Raw genomic sequence first — 18,896 nt, forward strand, 5'->3', positions numbered from 1 at the left:
TAAGGACTCATATACCTAAAAAATTTTTCTGTTCAACTTATAATTATGATGTGTTAGTAATCTGGGTTGCAGTATTCCAATTATAATGTGTGAAGCAAATTAAGGAGTTTCTGCTAGAGTATAAGATTCAGAATTTGGTTAAGCATGTTTGCAAAATAGTGATTATTTTGTTGTACGTTAGCTGCAGTTCAAAAATTTGCCTTACCAAATGGATTTTTGTCAGCCAAATGATGAAATTGGTTGGCAAGTAACCTATAGCCAAATGCTAATGCTAACACTGCATGATGTTAAGACAGACATTAAGATAAGTAATTCTGTGTCCTTAATACACACAAGTGTACAATTTGATCACCCGAAGTATACCCTAGTGTAAGATGTATTATTAAATATAATGAATTATGCAGGCACACTATTGAACAAGATCGTTGGATCAATTTTAAACTAACGCGATTGTCTGCCACATCTGATGATATTGAGTATAATGTATCCCTACGTGATGCTATTGGTATTTGGTTAAATACTGCTGATTCAACAAATCCAGTTCAATTCCGAGAGGCATGCTACCTCACTCATTGTAATGAGATGTGTCCTGAAGAACTTAGATTTGAGCAAGATGAGTCATTTCTCTGGGAAGATGGAGTTACAGTGTTTGTTTATTGGTTTGTTGGCATGGTAACACTGATATGTTTCATAATTAAAGGAGTATTCTGGTTATGGCACTGGATGTTGTTGCATAAACAGAGTCAGTTCTTACAAAAGGTTGAAGATGCTGAAACAAGTAATGCCATTCATCAGGTGAGTACACTGTGTTAACTATGCATGCTATGGGTTGGCATTGAAAGACAGCTGAGCTTTACTCTGAGACCTGATAATTACAGCTATTAGTCTATGTAGCTATTGTAGTTACAGTAAACAAAGACCTCAACCTGTAAAGTGCAGTTGAAGATATAGTGAAATTTCTTTATGAGTGAGATCCTTCTCAATGGAAAGTAACATGTACCATGTATGTACAAATTTTCGAGGTATGTAATTTTTGATTTTCAAGATTTTCACGGTTTTATTTTTGAGGATCAGTCATTTTTCACTGAGGTTATCTATTGAAAAGCATAGAGCTAACCTTGATAATTGTTGATTTTCAAGGATGAAAATTTCACGGAAAGCCAATTAAACAATCACGAAATCTGTGAAAATTATGTCCCTCAAAAAATTTTATGTATATGGTATGATGAAAATATAACCATCAAATTATGTGAGAGTGTCTGATGGTATGTGAGATCAAGAATCACCTCACAGTATTATTTTACAGTTTCACAGGTGTACCATACCATCTTAGACCTTAACAAGGAATTTATAGACTCCATGTGCACTAAAGCGTGGTCAAGCAAAAAGTTACTATGGCTTCAGATTCATGATGATATACAGGGGATTTTGGAAGGAATTGAGGGCAAAAATATCGAGCATTCTATTGCAAAAACCTTCCCTAGGTGAGATAACTTGCCATGCAACAAGTATGGTATGTACTTTTACCTAATAACTAGCACTCCTCTGGTTTTCAGTACAATTACTTTGCATTACGTTTTTAAAAATTTCTAACATGGAACGAATACATTTTCCCTCGAAAAATGGCGGATGCACCATTTCGATAATGTAATAAAATGTCACGCCTTAGTGCACAATGGGGTCTATGGAAGTTAGAGAAGTTGGCATCACTAAAGCAATAGTTAATTAACATGCTTGAAGGCACTGGAGAAACAAATTTGGATAATTTTGTGACAAAGGGAGGATCTGCTAAAGATTGTATGAAAATATCTATCTTTAGTAGTTCATCATATTTTAAAAGGTTTAGCCAATGGCGTTTACCAAAAGGGGTTAGCTTAAAACAATATTTTAGAATAGAAGAATTAATTAAATTCGGAGCCTAGTAGTTTTTAGCACCAGCTTGCTAGTTTGGCAGTCACAAAAAAGATTATAGTAAAAAGTGTAGAGATGGTAAAGATGTTGTATAGCTATTCAACGACACAGGTAAAATATGCAACCGTGAGAAGATAGGACATGTGGACACATAGCTAAATTTTTACTACTTTTTCAAATAATCGATAACATTAATTAAATGACTTTATAATAAATATTACATAAAGCAGTTATTCTATCCAGTTAGTAGCTACTATGATCTGTTATGTGACGAGATGTGTGGTTTGTACCCACATGCCTTATTTTTGTAGACTTGATCACAAATATTGTTGCTGAATTATGACAATTATGATACTCTAATCACTTACTTTGTCGTTTTATATGTAAATTTGTTACAGTTTCCAGAATGTGTAGACAAGATTTCTATTGCCTGTTTGGACCTTCATTATTCTGTACCCTTCAACCACAAGAAACACAAATCAGATTATGATGTCATGCCTATGGTATTGCCATCTATCAGCACTGACAGCGAAAATAATAATTTTGATGGTGATAGTGATGATTGCGGTGATGAAAGAAAGATGGTAGGTGATGTTTCTAATGAAGAAGAAACGATTGGTCCTAAAGTTACTAATGGAGTTGCAAGTAAGTGATTTATAACAAGTACGTGTTGCTTATATTATACAGCTGGCTAATATCAAGAAAATTGTAATGTATGTACTGTAGATAGGAAGTAACTGAATCATTACATAAAATATATTTCGTAGTAGTTAAGACACTACTAGCCTATAATACAATTGTTATGACGGTTTTTGTCTTCATTATCCTGAGAACTATACATACTGCACTGTACCCACCATAGTGTAACATGGTTACCTAGCAGAAGGATGATAGTATCTTGATTCATTCAGTGATGTATCTACATAGCCAAAACAGTTTTGTAGGGCACCGGATTAGTCTATTCACTTTTGTTTAATTACTGTTATATTTTGATATTTATGAATAGAATTCCCTTTGGCACATATGTGCTCCTGATTTAGTGCACTAGCTATTTAGTTAAATACAAGCGAAATGAAGCATAGGTATAGTGTACTTACTTAGAGATTTACATCATTGAAATTCCACATACATTTAATTGGGAACCATATCATGCAGTACAGTAGTACTACATATTAGGGATCATGAAGGTTTGCACTTTCAAAAATAAATTTGACCAGAAACCAGCGTTACACCCATTACTACACCTTCATGATACCTTGGCAGTATTGGTTAGGTATAGTCAAGCTCAAAAGTTCCTTGATTGTGACCCAAAATGCTTCCAATAGATAGCTGTAAATATTTTAAAAAATTTCTTTATTCATGCAATTTTCTACAGACTGCGATAACCAACTAACTATCTAATGTCTAAGGACAAGTATACAATAACTCAATAATGGCTAAGGCTACTGGCTTGATTTTTTCACAGTTCTACAGTGCTTTAGACCAACAGGTGCCTTTTAGCATACCGCAGTACATACAATGTATGAATCTTGGACTTGCCTTGTCCTCCTTTGTGTCCCATTTCATTTTGCCAAGGTGTCAGTATGCAGTAACACATTATAACACTGTGTAGGATTTACATAAGTAGTAAAGAAAATGCTTTACATTTGTATCACTGCTATGTACCTCCCCTCCAGCCTACAGTGATAACCACAAGGACATAGAGTCAGAGACTGGCAGCAGTAGTAGAGTGTCCTCTGTGTTGTTTGATGAAGAATCAATGACTGTACCAGCAGTTGGTGATGTTGTGCAAAAACTTATTGGAGAACACTGCAGCGGAAATAGAAATATGACTTCCAAATCCAAGGAGAAAGTGAAAGTGATACTGAAAGGAATTTCACTATATTTTAATCCTGGACATCTTGTTGCTATTATGGGTCCATCTGGTGAGTGTATATATAAGTGTATTGTGTGTGTTTGTGTAGGAGAGAATGGTACCTACATGTACATATATGCACACAGCTTATTTTGGACCAAATCTTTTGAGTAAATTATCTGCAGGTAGAAGAAAACACATTAGTCATTAACAGTGACACATTCAATAATGCTGTCTTAACAATTAATCCCATTGTTTTTAGCTGCCACCATAACTGCTTTTTTATTAGGGACCTATCAGAAGACTAAAGCCGAGGAAGTCAGAATTTTGCAATCACAGTTATAGAATTATTGGAAACCATACAGACAGATACAGATAGTATAAACTGACTGCTTTATTAGGTTGACTGTACTATTAGAGTATCTTGATCTACACGTTACTGTATGCAGTGGATTAATTGTAATAGAAAAGCCTTTTGGTGGTTAAAAAGCAATCGGATTTTGACTCCATTTCAAAAAATCTAGTACCGAATGCTACTTTGTAATCTCTATATAATAGCCATGCTTCATGAAATCAATTATGGTACGTATTTAGTTTTGTAAATGTAATGCGAACGTTGAACCCTGAACTCAAGCTCATGTGTATATATCAGACAAAGCAGTCTTGCCTATAGTATAACTATTACATTATACATAATCTATATGCCCACCATTGTGCTGTCTACATGATGTGCTTGCATGTGCGCACTTATTTGCTACAGGTTCAGGCAAGACAACTTTTCTGGACCTACTCACGGGTCACAGGAAATATGGCAACACAAAGGTAAAAGAAAAATAGTATGGCATCAAAATTATATATAGCTATATACACATATAATATTTATTTATATAAGCAATTACTGTAATTTGGTTCAACCATTGCATTTACTATAGTATACGGGACTGTAAATCACACACTTTTGCTTTGCCACTGCTGATAATGTTGCCATGGTAGAACATCTTAATAATCACATAGTTATCCTGGCCTAGTTAAAGCTCTATTCATACTGTGCCATTTGTCATTATGCGATTGCATGTTTCGCACAACTTATGGCCCATCAAACAGGGTCAGAAGACAGTAACCAGCATCTATAAATTTACATATTTTGATGGCACTTAACATATAGAAGTGGGAACTGTACGATGTACTGTGGTGTGTGACTCATGGTCCCTTACACTAAGTATGCAATGCCCATTCATCAACTCATGAGTTTTTAATATAAATATTTTGAAAAACAGTATTTAAATTGTGATAAGCTAAAAAGGAAAAAGAAAGAAAACTATGAAACTTAAATACGTTGGCCTAAGGTTTTCTCTAACTGAAAATTGTTTTGTAAGAAAGCTAACAGCACAAGATGTGGTTACTATGCAGAAGGTTATGATACATAATTAAATGTACAATGTTTTGCATACATGTTCATATACATCTTCTCTGCTCCATAGGGCAACATATTTATTAATGGACATGGGCTGGATAATATTAGGGACTGGTATATAGCCAATACTGGTTATGTACTACAACTGGCAATACCTTATTATGAGGAACTAACTGTGAGGGAGAACCTGACACTAGCTTCCCAGATGAGATTGTCGTTTTCTATGAGGGAGAAGTTTGAACGAATTGAACAAGTCATGAATGAGGTAGGTATGCCTGTTAGGATATCTGATTTTTCTCAATAAACACATGCAACTATATACATTTTGTGATTGTGTATCTTAGTACTTAATAACATTATATGAACAGGTCTGAGAAAACCAGACACCTTTTCTCAAAACTAGTAAAGTGAGGAAATTCCTAAATGCAGTTAGATATGTAGTGCCTACATAGTTCAACACCCAAGATAGTTACTCTCTTTGGGAGCTCTTTATACTGAGTAGTGGTTTTTCCCACAAATATGACTAGATCAGATTGTCACAAACAATAACTGCTTGTCATTTAAATTTATATATTCAGTATTCCTCTTTTTAAAACTGTCGTTGATACCTTTAATTCCAGACTGGTCTGCAAGAACTAGCTGATACTGTAGTTGGTGGTACAGTTGGTCCAGGACTGAGTGGTGGACAGAAGAAGAGGTTGACTATAGCTCTGCAATTGCTAAGACTACCAAGTGTCATCTTCCTCGATGAGCCTACCTCAGGTGTATATGCTCTATTAGTACCATTAATCATTGTGTGTATTGTAGGTCTGGACTCAGCCTCTTCATATGAGCTACTGACCTACTTGAACAGATTAGCTGATTCACAACGAACTGTTATCATGACCATCCATCAACCTCGTATGGAGATCTTTCACATGTTCACTAGATTAATAATGTTATGTGAAGGAAAGGTGTGTGTTACAATGTATAATTATTATGTGTGTATATGTGTGCATAGTATTAGAACAAACTGAAGGGGTAGGTATAGAATTTCTCTGATGCAGGAACTTGTGAGATGCAGCTGTAGTTTTTTCTTTTATGATATATCTGAAAGTTGACCTGTAAGAAACAATCAACTAAAGAATATCTGCTCAACTTATGTAGCCATATACCATCTCCACAGGCTATTTCAGTAGTGTTACTATGTGTATCACTGGTTATTAGGCTTGTCATTTTTGGAGAAATTATTTACCAATTTTGCAACACTGTTTAAACATGTGCATGCATAAATGATTACTAGCTAGGAGAGTATTATCATGTGATTTGGACACCAACAATCAGTGAAACACACACTTTGAAGAAATTTTGATTGTAGTGTATATAATCAGGTTTGTTCTGATGATCTTCTGCATCCTTTCTACATAGCATGAGGTTGTAGCAGTGACTTAACTATTTGTGCTTAATAAATAGGTCTATAATGTACGTATACTGTGCGTGCCGCTAAAAACGCATTTATTAACCATGTACAAGTAACAACTGGTGTCTACAGTACTGCATCTCTGTACTGGACTACGTATATAGCATTTATAAACAGTGCAAACAGCACATAGACAGTGTGTGAAGTGCTAGTACTGTGGTAAGCTATAAACTGAGAATTAATAGGTTCATTGTCAGTCTGGGTGACAATAATTAGAACACATTTTGACTGCTCTATTAGAGTATTCAAACATTCTATTGGAGTCTATAACTTTTTTCTTAGTTTTCAGCCCAACTTCAGATCTGGTCAGTTGATGTGTATTCATATAAGTGTACATAAAGATTGAGCATGCATAAAGTGGCCTATAGGTGCATGCATATGAGACTTTGTCTATGTGTATTTGTTTTAGAATTTTATACCATATAGGTGGCTTATCATGGTAGTCCTTTCAAGGCTTATGAAGTATTCATCACAGCATTGAAGGCTCAGTACTTAGAGAAGGGACTTGTACTACCACTACTAGAGGATCAAAATCCTGCAGGTACAGTACCTGTATATGTGTAATGCACAGTGATGGAGTGATTTAATTTGGCCTAAGTTTAGTTATTAATTTGAGACAATGGTTCTGTGACAAAATCTGTGCAAAACATTGTTTATAGATATGGCTATTGCAGTCATTTAACTTCCTAGTGTCTAAATGTAAGCTATGTATTTGTAAAGAAAATTTACTCCAGGTATTTGTCTGTTTATTAGCTATCACTATGAGTTTCCAATGCCCTGAATATGCCTTGTTGTGGGAAGCGGTAGTAATGTTACATTTGGTAGACATAAGGGGAGTGGGTGGGGCATGAAGGCCAAGGTCAGATTTGGAGTCTATATGTTCCCTTCTTTGCACTCAAATTGCTTGAAGAATAAGACTAGCTGGCTCTCCATGGCTTTACAAGCTCACTGAATACCATTCTTACAAAGCCATGGCCATTGAATGTTCACAAGAGAACCTGCTGCGGAAACCAGACTTGCCAGTTTTGAAGGTTGGTTTTACTAGTCTATTATTGCCTCAATCCTGGTGAGGTAAAAACTTGGAATTTGTGTGCATGGAAGCTGGATGGGTATTCCATCATGATGTTGGCTTGTCTTTATTCTTCAACTGTAGATATCAGAAAAAAATATGTACAAACAAGCTGTGTGGTCTTGAATTAAAAGGGCAGTTGTTTTCTAAATTTTGACAAAAAGTGTTTTAGACTTGTACTTTGCAGCCCTAGGTTTCACTTGATTGGACAATCATGCTACTGGGTAGACAATGACTGCTACATACCATAGCATTGAGTCACCCTTTTGTTTTATTGCTACATAAGAAGTTACTTATTTACGGTCTTAAATCTTATCGCAACCTCCTTGCTGTATTTACAGATACATATTATAATACAGTATGGTAACACTGTGTAACAGCCATGAAAGTTTGCACTTTTCTGCCAACACAAAAACCAGCCTCACTTTTCTTTCACAACAGCTTGGAAGTACTGTGTAGGCATAATTAAGCTCAAATATGCCTTCAGAATGATACTACATGCAACTGACAAGTCACCATAGAATAGACTATATGCGTGGTCTATTTGTTAAATGAAAGAATGATCAATTTGCTGCATTGGTTAGTGGCGTGTCCAAGAATTTTATGGTGAAAGATTATTGCAAACCCCATACAAAAGTATGGTAGTATATGCGGCTTGATCTATAAATCACCACTAAAACTATGGACTCAGCTCCTGTTTCCAGCTACTATGCTATATAGGTAGAGGAATCTATCGCCCTGGAAGAAATACTGGTAAGTGGTCAAGATTCACATTTTCTATGTACATTAGATCAAAGTCATTCACCATCATGACATGTTAAAACATGTCAAAATACTACATGTTATTAGAATGTTTTTGGCCATGCATATATCAAGTCAATTTTCTTCTAACTGATTGACTGACCGACTGATTGGCTGACCAACTGACTGGCAGACAGACTGACTGACTGACTGACTGACTGACTGACTGACTGACTGACTGGCTGGCTGACTGACTGACTGACTGACTGACTGACTGACTGACTGGCTGGCTGACTGACTGACTGACTGACTGACTGACTGACTGACTGACTGACTGACTGACTGACTGACTGACTGATTGACTGACTGACTGACTGATGCTTTCAGTCAAGCATTGGTTAACACTATGTAACTAGATTGCTTCACCATTCAAACTTATTAGGCCTGAGACATGCCTTTTTGCCTACCACAGCAGCTACAATGCTTGCATTATGGACACGCCTTTGTCCTCCTTTGTGTCCCATATCTTTCTCCAATACTGCATACATAGATATTAATTTATGATAGTACCTTTATGGTTTCTTTAGCTCAAATACACTATATTTAAAACAGGAACTTTCCTTAGTGACTGGATTGATTGCAGAGGCACTTCTTGTACTGTTCTTTATTTATAACATTGCTGAAAACAAAACAACATGGCTACTATTCCATAAACAATAACCAGGTCATGCATCCAGGTCATGTATCCAGTTGAAAAAATGATTTTGTGCCATGTCTGGTACCATTTGTCTGTTTGATACAGTACATACAGGTTCACCAATCATATATTATGCAAATCAAGTAATACATAAATGTACAAGGAGTTTTAAATTCATAGAAATAAAAAGTGATGAAACAAGGGACATCACCTACATGTGTAGTTATACTAGTGGACATTTAATCTGTGTTTCTGTTGTGGCTATTGACAAACTATGATAAGTTAAGTACCCTTGTATCATCCCTTTTTTAATTTCTATGATCCCTACTGAAATTTAAAGCACCTAATATTCCCTAGCACATGCAGTTGTGTACTCATGAAGAATGCAGAAAAAAATCCCAGACTTGATCCCCAGCAAATCACCACTGGGTCTGGAATTTTTTTCTGCATTCGTCATGTTTCAGTAACATGCTTCAGACTCCCTGTACTCACAGGCTTTAAGCCTTCTCACAGGTCCCTAGTGGGATAGCATTCACAGGATGATTATCCACATTTTGTTGTTACAGATGTCATAATGGACATGTTGAGCAACAGTACAATGAGGGAGGCTATATTACAATACTATGAAGAATCTGGTGATCCACAAGCAGTATTTAAAGCTATTAAGCAGTCACGAGAGGAAGAAGAGACCACTGATAGTGATGATGGCTTCTTATACACCATGTTTGGGAAGTGGAGGTATTAGATTGATATGGTACAGTGTATATTATTGTATAGAGTACGTCATATGACATTTCTTCAAGTGTGGTTAAACTGTCTTTTTGGCACAATGCACTTTACAGGTAATAACTCAATAAACTTTAGTAGATATGCTAGTAAAACTATAACTTAAGATTATATATTCTTTTTTAGCATCTGGAATACAAGAAACGGCCTAAAAATATCTTGATATTTTTTTAAACCAAAGTTGCTATACCACAGGTGCTCACATAGGTGTAACATGAAGGGGGAACACCAGCTATATAGGGTTCAAAATGCATGCATCATTATAGTTATGTTTGTGTGTGTTTGCAAAAATGTAAGAACAAACTTAGGAAGCTATAGGTGGCATCTTGATGTGTATGCAAATTCCAATGCACTTTAATCATATACGTGTAAGCAAAACTGAAATTTGACAATTATTTCTATAATGTAGTTTTCTACCTGTAATGATCCTTTATTTCATTATGTCATTACAGAGTATTTCAAAATCAAGGTACCACCTTTACTCGTATGGCAACACTGGAGGCTAGGGCATCACTGAGGACTACTATTCCACAACTAGCCTACCTTCCTGTGATCTTCTTATCTTATGGATTCCTACTAGGTTAGTGGCATTTTCTAATGCATGAATATGATATGTTGAGCAGATAATTATGTACCGTATTTTGGAAAACCAAATTGCACATTAGAAGTTTTGAGAACAGAGACATAACCTTTCTGAGGATTCCCAGTACTCATAGCTGCTTGTAGGGTTTCCCAACATATAAGAAAATCTGAAATCATTAGTGCTCACAAAAGGGTGGAGGGATGGTGGCATGGGCAACAGATAGACATGGAGGTAGGCCACAAATGAAGTCCTGACATGAGGTCACAAGACTGTGCTGGCTCCTCAGTAGCTAATATAAAGCAGAATTAATATAGAAACATTTGACCAGAAACCATCCACCAGTGCACCACTGATTCTCGTCAAGTGAAGTCCTTATCAAGACTAGAAATTGTCATTCAAGCTTACCACACCATGCGGAAAGGATGGCTCTTAATGAACCAGCCTCAAATGATGTTGAAAATTAAAACCAATAGTATCGTAGCGTAGCTACCCACTGGTGGTGTTAATGTGATTTTGCCTGATGTAATTTGGATTGGCTTTGTAAAATCTGGCTCAGGGCCGCCCACAGTTGCCCTGTTTTTTTTGTTTTTTTTTTGGTCTTCAACTTACAGCTTGGGTGAGAATGGAAACCTCCTTGCTCTTGGGGCCCCACTTTAGCTCTTTGCCCTGGGCCCCTTAATTTCTCTGGGTGGCCCTGATCTGGCTACATATTATTATCATTTAAATGCTGTGCCTGTTCATGATTACTAGATGTTTTGCCTTAGAAAAAGCTCATGTTTACATGACAATAATTTATATTTTTTATTTTTGGTGAGATTTGGGTGACTACCTCATACAGAAATACAAACTTTCAAGCTATGGATTGAGGGATGAAGAAACTTACATCCATTAACCATGAATAGTAGATGGGGAGGAGCCTATAATAGTTGTTATCTGCACATATCCATTTCTTTATACATCTAGAATTGAACCAGCTTCTACATGTACACAATAGATAGAATGTAAACAGGAATGATTTTGCCCACAATTAATAATAGAATCCCACACAATTTTTTTAAATTTCAGGATAACCAGCATTGATTTCACAAGCCATGACATCATGTGTGAAATTGTCACTTTACATAAATTACACAAGTATAAGAAATTTTAAGGATCATAGAAAAAAGTAGGGAAACAGGGGAGGTTGCTTACACCTGCAGATATACTAGGGTGCAGTGTCGTTACGTAATATTATTACTTCTTGTGGTAACTAAGTAATATAACAAATTATGCTAGTAATACTTTACTTACAAATGTGATTCATTATCTAAGTAATGAAGTTACTGTAATGAGTCTAATGTTAAGCAAGTAACAAACTCACTAATCTCGTTATGAATCCATTGAGTAACACCTAGCCACAATGGATAGCCACAATAAGTAACAAAGCCCACCTTGAAGTAATGAATGAAGCTCATTGACCAATTTCTTTCTCTCAAATACAATTATAGCCAAGATTCCAACGACACAATCATATCATGTGATATGGTGGTAGTTGCACATGTGACAGCTTAAGACTGTGGACACAAAAGTAATGTAATATGTAATATTATTATAGTTACTTTGTTTTATGGGTAATATGTAACTGTAACTAATTAGTTTTAGCTGCAAATTAAAGTAGTAAAGAGTTACTTTTAAAAAGTAATTGCCCCAACTCTGCTAGTGGACATTTAATCCCTATACCCATGACTGAATTAGGGACTAAATGTTCACTAGTATATCTGCAAGTGTATAGACAACCTCCCTTGTTCCCTTATACTTTTTCTGTGATCCCCAATTGAACTTAAGTTCCTAATTTTTCTTTATACGTGTTTGTGTACTTATTTTGTACTATCATTATGACTCATAAACCGCATCAGAAGAAAGAATGGTGCCAGAGTTAATAGTTTGTCTAAACATGCATCCCAACTATCAATTACTGATTTAGTGGCCATTATACTTCGCTTTCAACTATGTTCAGCCCATTACACAGTACTACAAATGAAGAACAGTAGGAGAAGTGCCTCTGCAATCAATCCAGTCACCATGGAAACTATGGACAATTCCTGTTTACAAAGTAGGGAAGCCATCATGCTACCACGAATTGACCCTTTGGGCTGTCAGCAAAAAGAAATGGGACTCAAAAAGGACAAAGCTGTATGTACTGCGGTATGCCGAAAGGCGCCTGTTGGGCTGAGGTGACGTTGAATAGTGAAAAAAAATCAAGCTTGTAGCCATAGCCGTTATCAAGTTACACTTGTCTGAAGGCAGTAGTTAGTCGGTCTGTCGGCAGAAATTTCCACTGAATAAAAAGATTTTAAAATTCTATAGCAACCTACATATCTGAGGCATGTTTAGCCATTCTGGAGACAATTTTGGGCTTGATTCTACCTAACCAATACTGCCAAGGCTCAATGAAGCTATTTTGAGGCTGATTTCTGGTCAATATGATTTTGTGAAAAGGTGCTAATGTCCTTGATCACTAATATACAGCACTACTGTGCTTTATGATTATATAATGTGTTGTCCTCTCACAGGTACAGTATATATTCAGACAACATCAGCTCTACTGATAGTGTCAGGATTTTGTGTGTACTCAGTGGCCAGTGCTCTCTTCATGTTCCCCATCATGCACAAATACTACTCACAGGCTCTCACTGTAAGTTATGACCAGACAATTATAGTACTTCAATTGATACATATACTCTGTCTCTATGTAGTTGTACCAGTTAGAACACAGTGATGGTATAGGACACTCTGTTGATCTGGTCATTCAGGGTTTTGCTAGATTTGTGTTCCTAGGATTAATACCAGTAATTCTCTGTGGTGGAATATTGTACCTCCTGGTGTGTGCGTGTGCGTGCGTGCATGTGTTTGTGTGTGTACGTGTGTGCATGCATGTGTGCGAGTGTGTGTGCATGTGTACGTGCGTGTATGAACAAACATTGTAATTGATATTCCCTATTTTAGGTAATAATGGTGTCATCATACAGTTTCGAAGTTTATCTACAAGTGTTAGTTGTCAATATGGCTCTCAACCAGACATGGATTGCTCTACTAATATTTGTACTCTGTGCATTCCCCAGTATAGCATTCCGCCTGTCACCAGTGATTAGTTCAGTAGCTGGATTTACTAGTGGCTTCTTTATACCCCGTGAATCCATGCCTCCTTGGTGAGTTGATAGTGTAGACTCTAGAATGACATGTATGGCTTACACAAAAACTCTAGTTACATGTGTTTGTTTACATTGGAGTAAAATGTGGCTTCACCATTTCCAAGCTTTAATAGCCTTCTTGCTTGCTTGTAACACTATACCATCATGAATTTGTTGAGTCATGGTGAAGATGAGACAAATCCAAATTCCATAGATTGTTGTACTCATGACTTCTGATGTGCTTTTAGTTTATTTTCAATATAGTTGCTATAGAATTGCATTCAATAATAAAGCTGAAACTTTAACAGATCATCAATTTATCCTTCTAGACATGTAGCTAAGAAACCATAATATGAATTCAAGAAAATGCCAACTAGTTGGGTTTTTATTCAGCAGATCACATGCAGTATAATATAAATCAAATCCTTATTACCTGTAGGGTGACTGAAGTGTCACTCTCTGGTATATTCATCAAGGTAGCTCAATCTGAAGGTTATTGTGATTATTTTAGAATTAATGACAGCCTGTGCATTATTTCACAATATTAAGAAAACATTAATATCACACTTACAAACACACATGTAACTATGCCAAAAATATTGCTGAGTATACGTGAAAATTTGGTACACGTAGCTTCAACCATTGGTAAGCTACAATACACCAAATACTTGAAACTGGGTCACATATATGTGCACTATTTGTATACATTCTTTTTGTAAGGAAAACTTATTTAGTTCTTTTCATACCTATCTGTACACAGGTATCGTTGGTTGTTCTTTGTTAATCCTAACTACTATGGTTTCTCCTCAACTTCTTATCTACTGTTAAAGGAGTTTGACTCAAACTGTGCAGGAAATGAGCTGGAGTGTTATGTCTCCACTGGGGACTACACCTTGACACAGTTCAATTTCAATGAAACCAACCCTGCTCTGCATGTAACAGTGAGTGTTCAGTAAACTAAAGACTTGCATATAGTCTAGGACATTGTAACTGTTTAGGAAAAGCTACACATATCAGCACTTTTGAATTTCGCAGATGGTCCGAGCTATTGTAAATTGAAGTGTAGTAGGCATGTATGATTTTTTGCCGTTAAACTTTGTAGATGCATTAGTTTATCAATCATTCCCATGTAGGCGTGACAAAAAAATCTGTCTTTCTGATGCAAATTATCATCCACAACTCTGTGACCATTAAAACAATCCATGAATTCACCTCTAAATGTATGCCAAATTTCACAGCAGTTGAGGTACAAATTTGTGTTTATACTGGTTTTGTAAAGTATGCAAAAAATGAAGAAAAACTTACTGAAGCCCCTGCAAAAAAATGTAAAAATGACGAAATTAATCCTATCTTTGTATCAGATGATTTTGTTTAGATTTGGTGTGTGGGGTACCAAAAGTGGAAGGCAATTACAAAAATTGTGTAATTTTGAGAAGGGACCATGGAGCCTATGCACAACATGGTATGGTGTGCCAGCTTTCTTGGCGGCTGCACTACTCACTACCATGTGTATTGATTTTTTTAAAAATGAAAAAGGCAATGTTCAAATTTTATGTAACTTTGCCAGTGGATTGAAGTGCAGTATATAGTAAGCTCACAAACACAGCAGCTTGTAGTAGTTGTGTGCTTACAGTCTTATGCCTGATAACAGTACTAGTCAAGATGCAGATTATTGCTCTTGCTCCAACTTCCTCAACAAGCATTAGTGCAGTCACTGTAAATTTCAGTAATTTCCTGATGACTTAGCTGCTGAGTTTTAGTATCTGTCTGCAGTTGAAGTACAAAAAATCAAGTGAACTTGGAATAGTGTAGAAATACATTCACTGAGAGTGGTTGCATGTTGAACTAATGTTTATGAGTGCCCACATGAGAATCCATATAACACAGGAATTGAACAGCCCACATTTGTCACCCTTGACACATTGTATCACATCTTTGTAGTTGTTTGTGTTTAAGGTTATTTTTATTAAAGTCATGTTAGGTTGAATGCGGAGACAATTCCAAATCTCAAGTTGTGTGGTTCATTTAGGTGCTTGCCTAGAATGTCAGTTGTCCTGGTGTAGAATTTTCTGCTAACAGTTTTGTTGTCAAGATTCTGACCAACGTTGAAACCGGGTCACTACTGCTGACTCGGATGACCCACTGACCCGGATAGCAATCCGGGTCAGACCCGAATTTGACCCGGATTGACCCGGATTAATTAAAGCCGAGACATGTTTCGGCTAGTCTCGGGCGAGCGAACGAGTCTACATTTTGAGTGTTCGATTCGTGTTGAGTAAATATTGCAACTTCAGCCTAGGCTGTAGGTTAAAGACCAAAAAAAAAAAAAAAAGTTTTCACCTACTGACAATAGCTACCCCCCTCACCATAGATACCCTCAGTTTCATGCTACATACTGCACTTACTAACAAATAGGCGTGGCTCACGAAAGAGCTACGCGATAGCGTTTATAAGTTCCACGTCGTCAAACGAATAATTTCGTTTCTCACGTGATCCAATCCGGGTCAGACCCGGATAAATTGTAAACCGGGTCAGACCCGGATGACCCGGAGAAAATGTGACCCGGATGACCCGGATGACCCGACCCGGTTTCAATGCTGATTCTGACTATATAGGCTTTGATCCTTTGTACATGTCCCTAGTATACACATATACATGTAATATGTATATCTTATAAAGTGTACTACAAATTCATGAGTTTGTATAATTAATGTGCATTTGTAGTAGATAAAGTATGTTTTATAGTTGTAAATGTACTACTACTATAGTAGATGTTGTATAATTTGTCAACAGATTTTGCTGTTGATGACAGTTGGTTATCTCATACTAGCAGTGATAGCAATGTGGATCAGACATGCCGACTTTGGTCCTGCACTTCGGCGACTTCAGGCTATATTCTTTAAGTAAGATATTGCCATGTCAGTAATATATGTTTGAGTTGGTCACTATAATGAGTTTGTATAGAAATGGTGTTCACTAAGTTACTCCCTGCTATACAAGTTTTCAACCTCCTTGTAGGTCCCGAAAATACAAAGCAAACTTTTCTGAGTAATGTGTAAATTAATATGTTAAATAATGCTGTGTCTATTTTAATTGCATATTAATATAAAAGACAATAGACAAATACATTGATGCTGTTGCCTCTTTCCAGGTCTTACAGTAGAATATCTAGTTTTGACCAGTGGTTGAAACTTGAATCTCCAACAGAAACAGAAAATGAGAGTGAACAGACGGTGTCTGACATTCAAATGACAGAAATTGGTAGTGCAACTAATAGCGATCAAGATGAATATTACAGTGACATTGATGAAGATGATGAAATATACTTTGATGATATAGAATTAGAAAACACAGCTCCTCTTGTAGCACAAGGTCAACAATTTAATGGTAACAATAAGACAAATACCTCAACTAGCATCATTTTCTCCAAACAACAACATAGTAAGCTATCTTTGCCTACTGTTGAAGAAGAAGAACCATATCCTACCACTACATATAATAATGGCTCAGACTTGCAACTTGAGAAGTTACAAGACTACTCTATTGGATCCCAAGGTAGACAAGACACCAATCATGAGTTATTCAAGAAACAAGCCAGCTCATTCAGTTTACCAGAAACAGGGAATTCTTCTAATCTTGAATTACTTGTGAGAGGAAAACCATCTACAGATAGAACTGAAGCTGGAAGCAAAACACATCATAAACTACAAAGAAGAAGTACAAGACAACGATTTTCTCGAAAACCTAAAGATTTGCATCTTCAACATCGTACATCACGTTTCCAGAGTAAGTTTCTCAATGATGATGAATTTCATGTAATCTGGAAACCTGACGCACCAAATGTCACAACTACCAGACTGAGTGATTCAATGCAAAAGAATCTTAGTACTTCTACTACGGTGCCAAAAATTGATCCTAGTTTACCTAAGTCAACTTCTTGGAGCCAACAATGTGAAACTGTTTCTCCAGCAGTTATTAGCACTACATCCACACCAAGTACACCAGCAGATTTGCGCTTTAGACAAAAACAATTACTAGAACGTGTCAATGTAGCTCGTGAAGTGTCTAAAGATCAGAACATTAAACTGATACAGCCAGAAGTTTCTCAAAATGTCAAGCAACGTGCTCTCCGACTTGCTTCAAGATATGTTTCTTTCCGAATTAGTAAGAAACCTCAAAATATGGCTGATGTAGTATTGCAAGCCCAAAAACAATCACTTCTTGCCAACTCTGATCAACCACTAAATCCAAAACAAAAGTGGCAAAGGGCTATTTTATTATCAGCCAACAAAACAAAAGTAATGAAAAATCCATCAGAAACTTCATTAAGTAGTAGTTACTCAGAAATACAGCCCATCAGTATCCATACAATTGGTCAAAGAATGAGCAGGATGAGCAAAAGCCCATATCACAGTGAATTTCCAATGTCACAGTCAGATTATACTTTGTCATCAAAGTCAAAGGATTATTCAAGCACAAAGAAAAGTGTACTAAAAACTTGTGCTAGTTGCACGTTAATGAACACTAAACCCGTACTAGAAGACGCTACTGAACTGGAAAATGATTGCTTTGAAACAACAGCTAAATTTTCCACTGCAGCTAATTCATCTGTTGAGAATAAGAATTCCACCAATATACTGGAAGTAACAGATGGCTCTTCTGCAGCATCACCTGATGATAATGATTGCGAGGATGTATCAGAAGCTGATAAAAAATTTGCTGCAGTACATAAACCAGCACTGGCTACAGCAAGAGTATTTCAATGACTGGCTTTGTGACTAAAGTGATCAAACATATTATTGAGTTGCTCAATACTATAGCTATAATTTTTAATATGTGTGTGTGTGTGTGTGTGTGTGTGTGTGTGTGTGTTCATAAAATTTCATGATATAGTTAAATGAAATAATAAATAGCTAATCAAATAAACTGACAATAGAAACCTCGAAGTGTTACTAACAAGTGTTTATTTTGGGAGTAGCAAATTAAAATTGTTGACATGAAGCCTTTTATGTACATCAACTAGAGTGGTCAATTATTATGGTCAGACACAGTTGGATAGATGTGCACTACAAGGTGGTCTCTATATGTGATTAGTAGGCAATTGCTAATTGGAGTACAAAATGCTGGTACGTAATGAGTAGAATTATTCCCTGCACTCAAATGTGTGCGATAAGTTACCTACAAATTGACTTAATTATTTTACTGAGTAAT

At 36.3% G+C, this 18,896-nt stretch overlaps 1 protein-coding gene across 1 annotated transcript in view; it reads left to right on the top strand.

Moving 5' to 3' along the window:
- LOC136259897 (uncharacterized) overlaps positions 1-18,547 on the top strand; it is a 22,231-nt gene extending 3,684 nt beyond the window's left edge. Inside the window, exons 3-18 of the mRNA XM_066053456.1 lie at positions 405-795; positions 2,310-2,556; positions 3,588-3,836; positions 4,527-4,588; positions 5,248-5,445; positions 5,801-5,942; positions 5,988-6,133; positions 7,066-7,180; positions 9,713-9,884; positions 10,385-10,512; positions 13,068-13,189; positions 13,251-13,376; positions 13,501-13,703; positions 14,446-14,626; positions 16,479-16,588; positions 16,837-18,547. Of these exons, the coding sequence (XP_065909528.1) occupies positions 405-795; positions 2,310-2,556; positions 3,588-3,836; positions 4,527-4,588; positions 5,248-5,445; positions 5,801-5,942; positions 5,988-6,133; positions 7,066-7,180; positions 9,713-9,884; positions 10,385-10,512; positions 13,068-13,189; positions 13,251-13,376; positions 13,501-13,703; positions 14,446-14,626; positions 16,479-16,588; positions 16,837-18,451 (4,207 nt within the window). The 3' untranslated portion in view covers positions 18,452-18,547. The remainder of the gene's footprint in view (positions 1-404; positions 796-2,309; positions 2,557-3,587; positions 3,837-4,526; positions 4,589-5,247; positions 5,446-5,800; positions 5,943-5,987; positions 6,134-7,065; positions 7,181-9,712; positions 9,885-10,384; positions 10,513-13,067; positions 13,190-13,250; positions 13,377-13,500; positions 13,704-14,445; positions 14,627-16,478; positions 16,589-16,836) is intronic.
- The last annotated feature ends 349 nt before the right edge of the window (positions 18,548-18,896 follow it).

The sequence above is a fragment of the Dysidea avara genome, chromosome 1, assembly GCF_963678975.1.
Source record: "Dysidea avara chromosome 1, odDysAvar1.4, whole genome shotgun sequence".
Taxonomy (NCBI): domain Eukaryota; kingdom Metazoa; phylum Porifera; class Demospongiae; order Dictyoceratida; family Dysideidae; genus Dysidea; species Dysidea avara.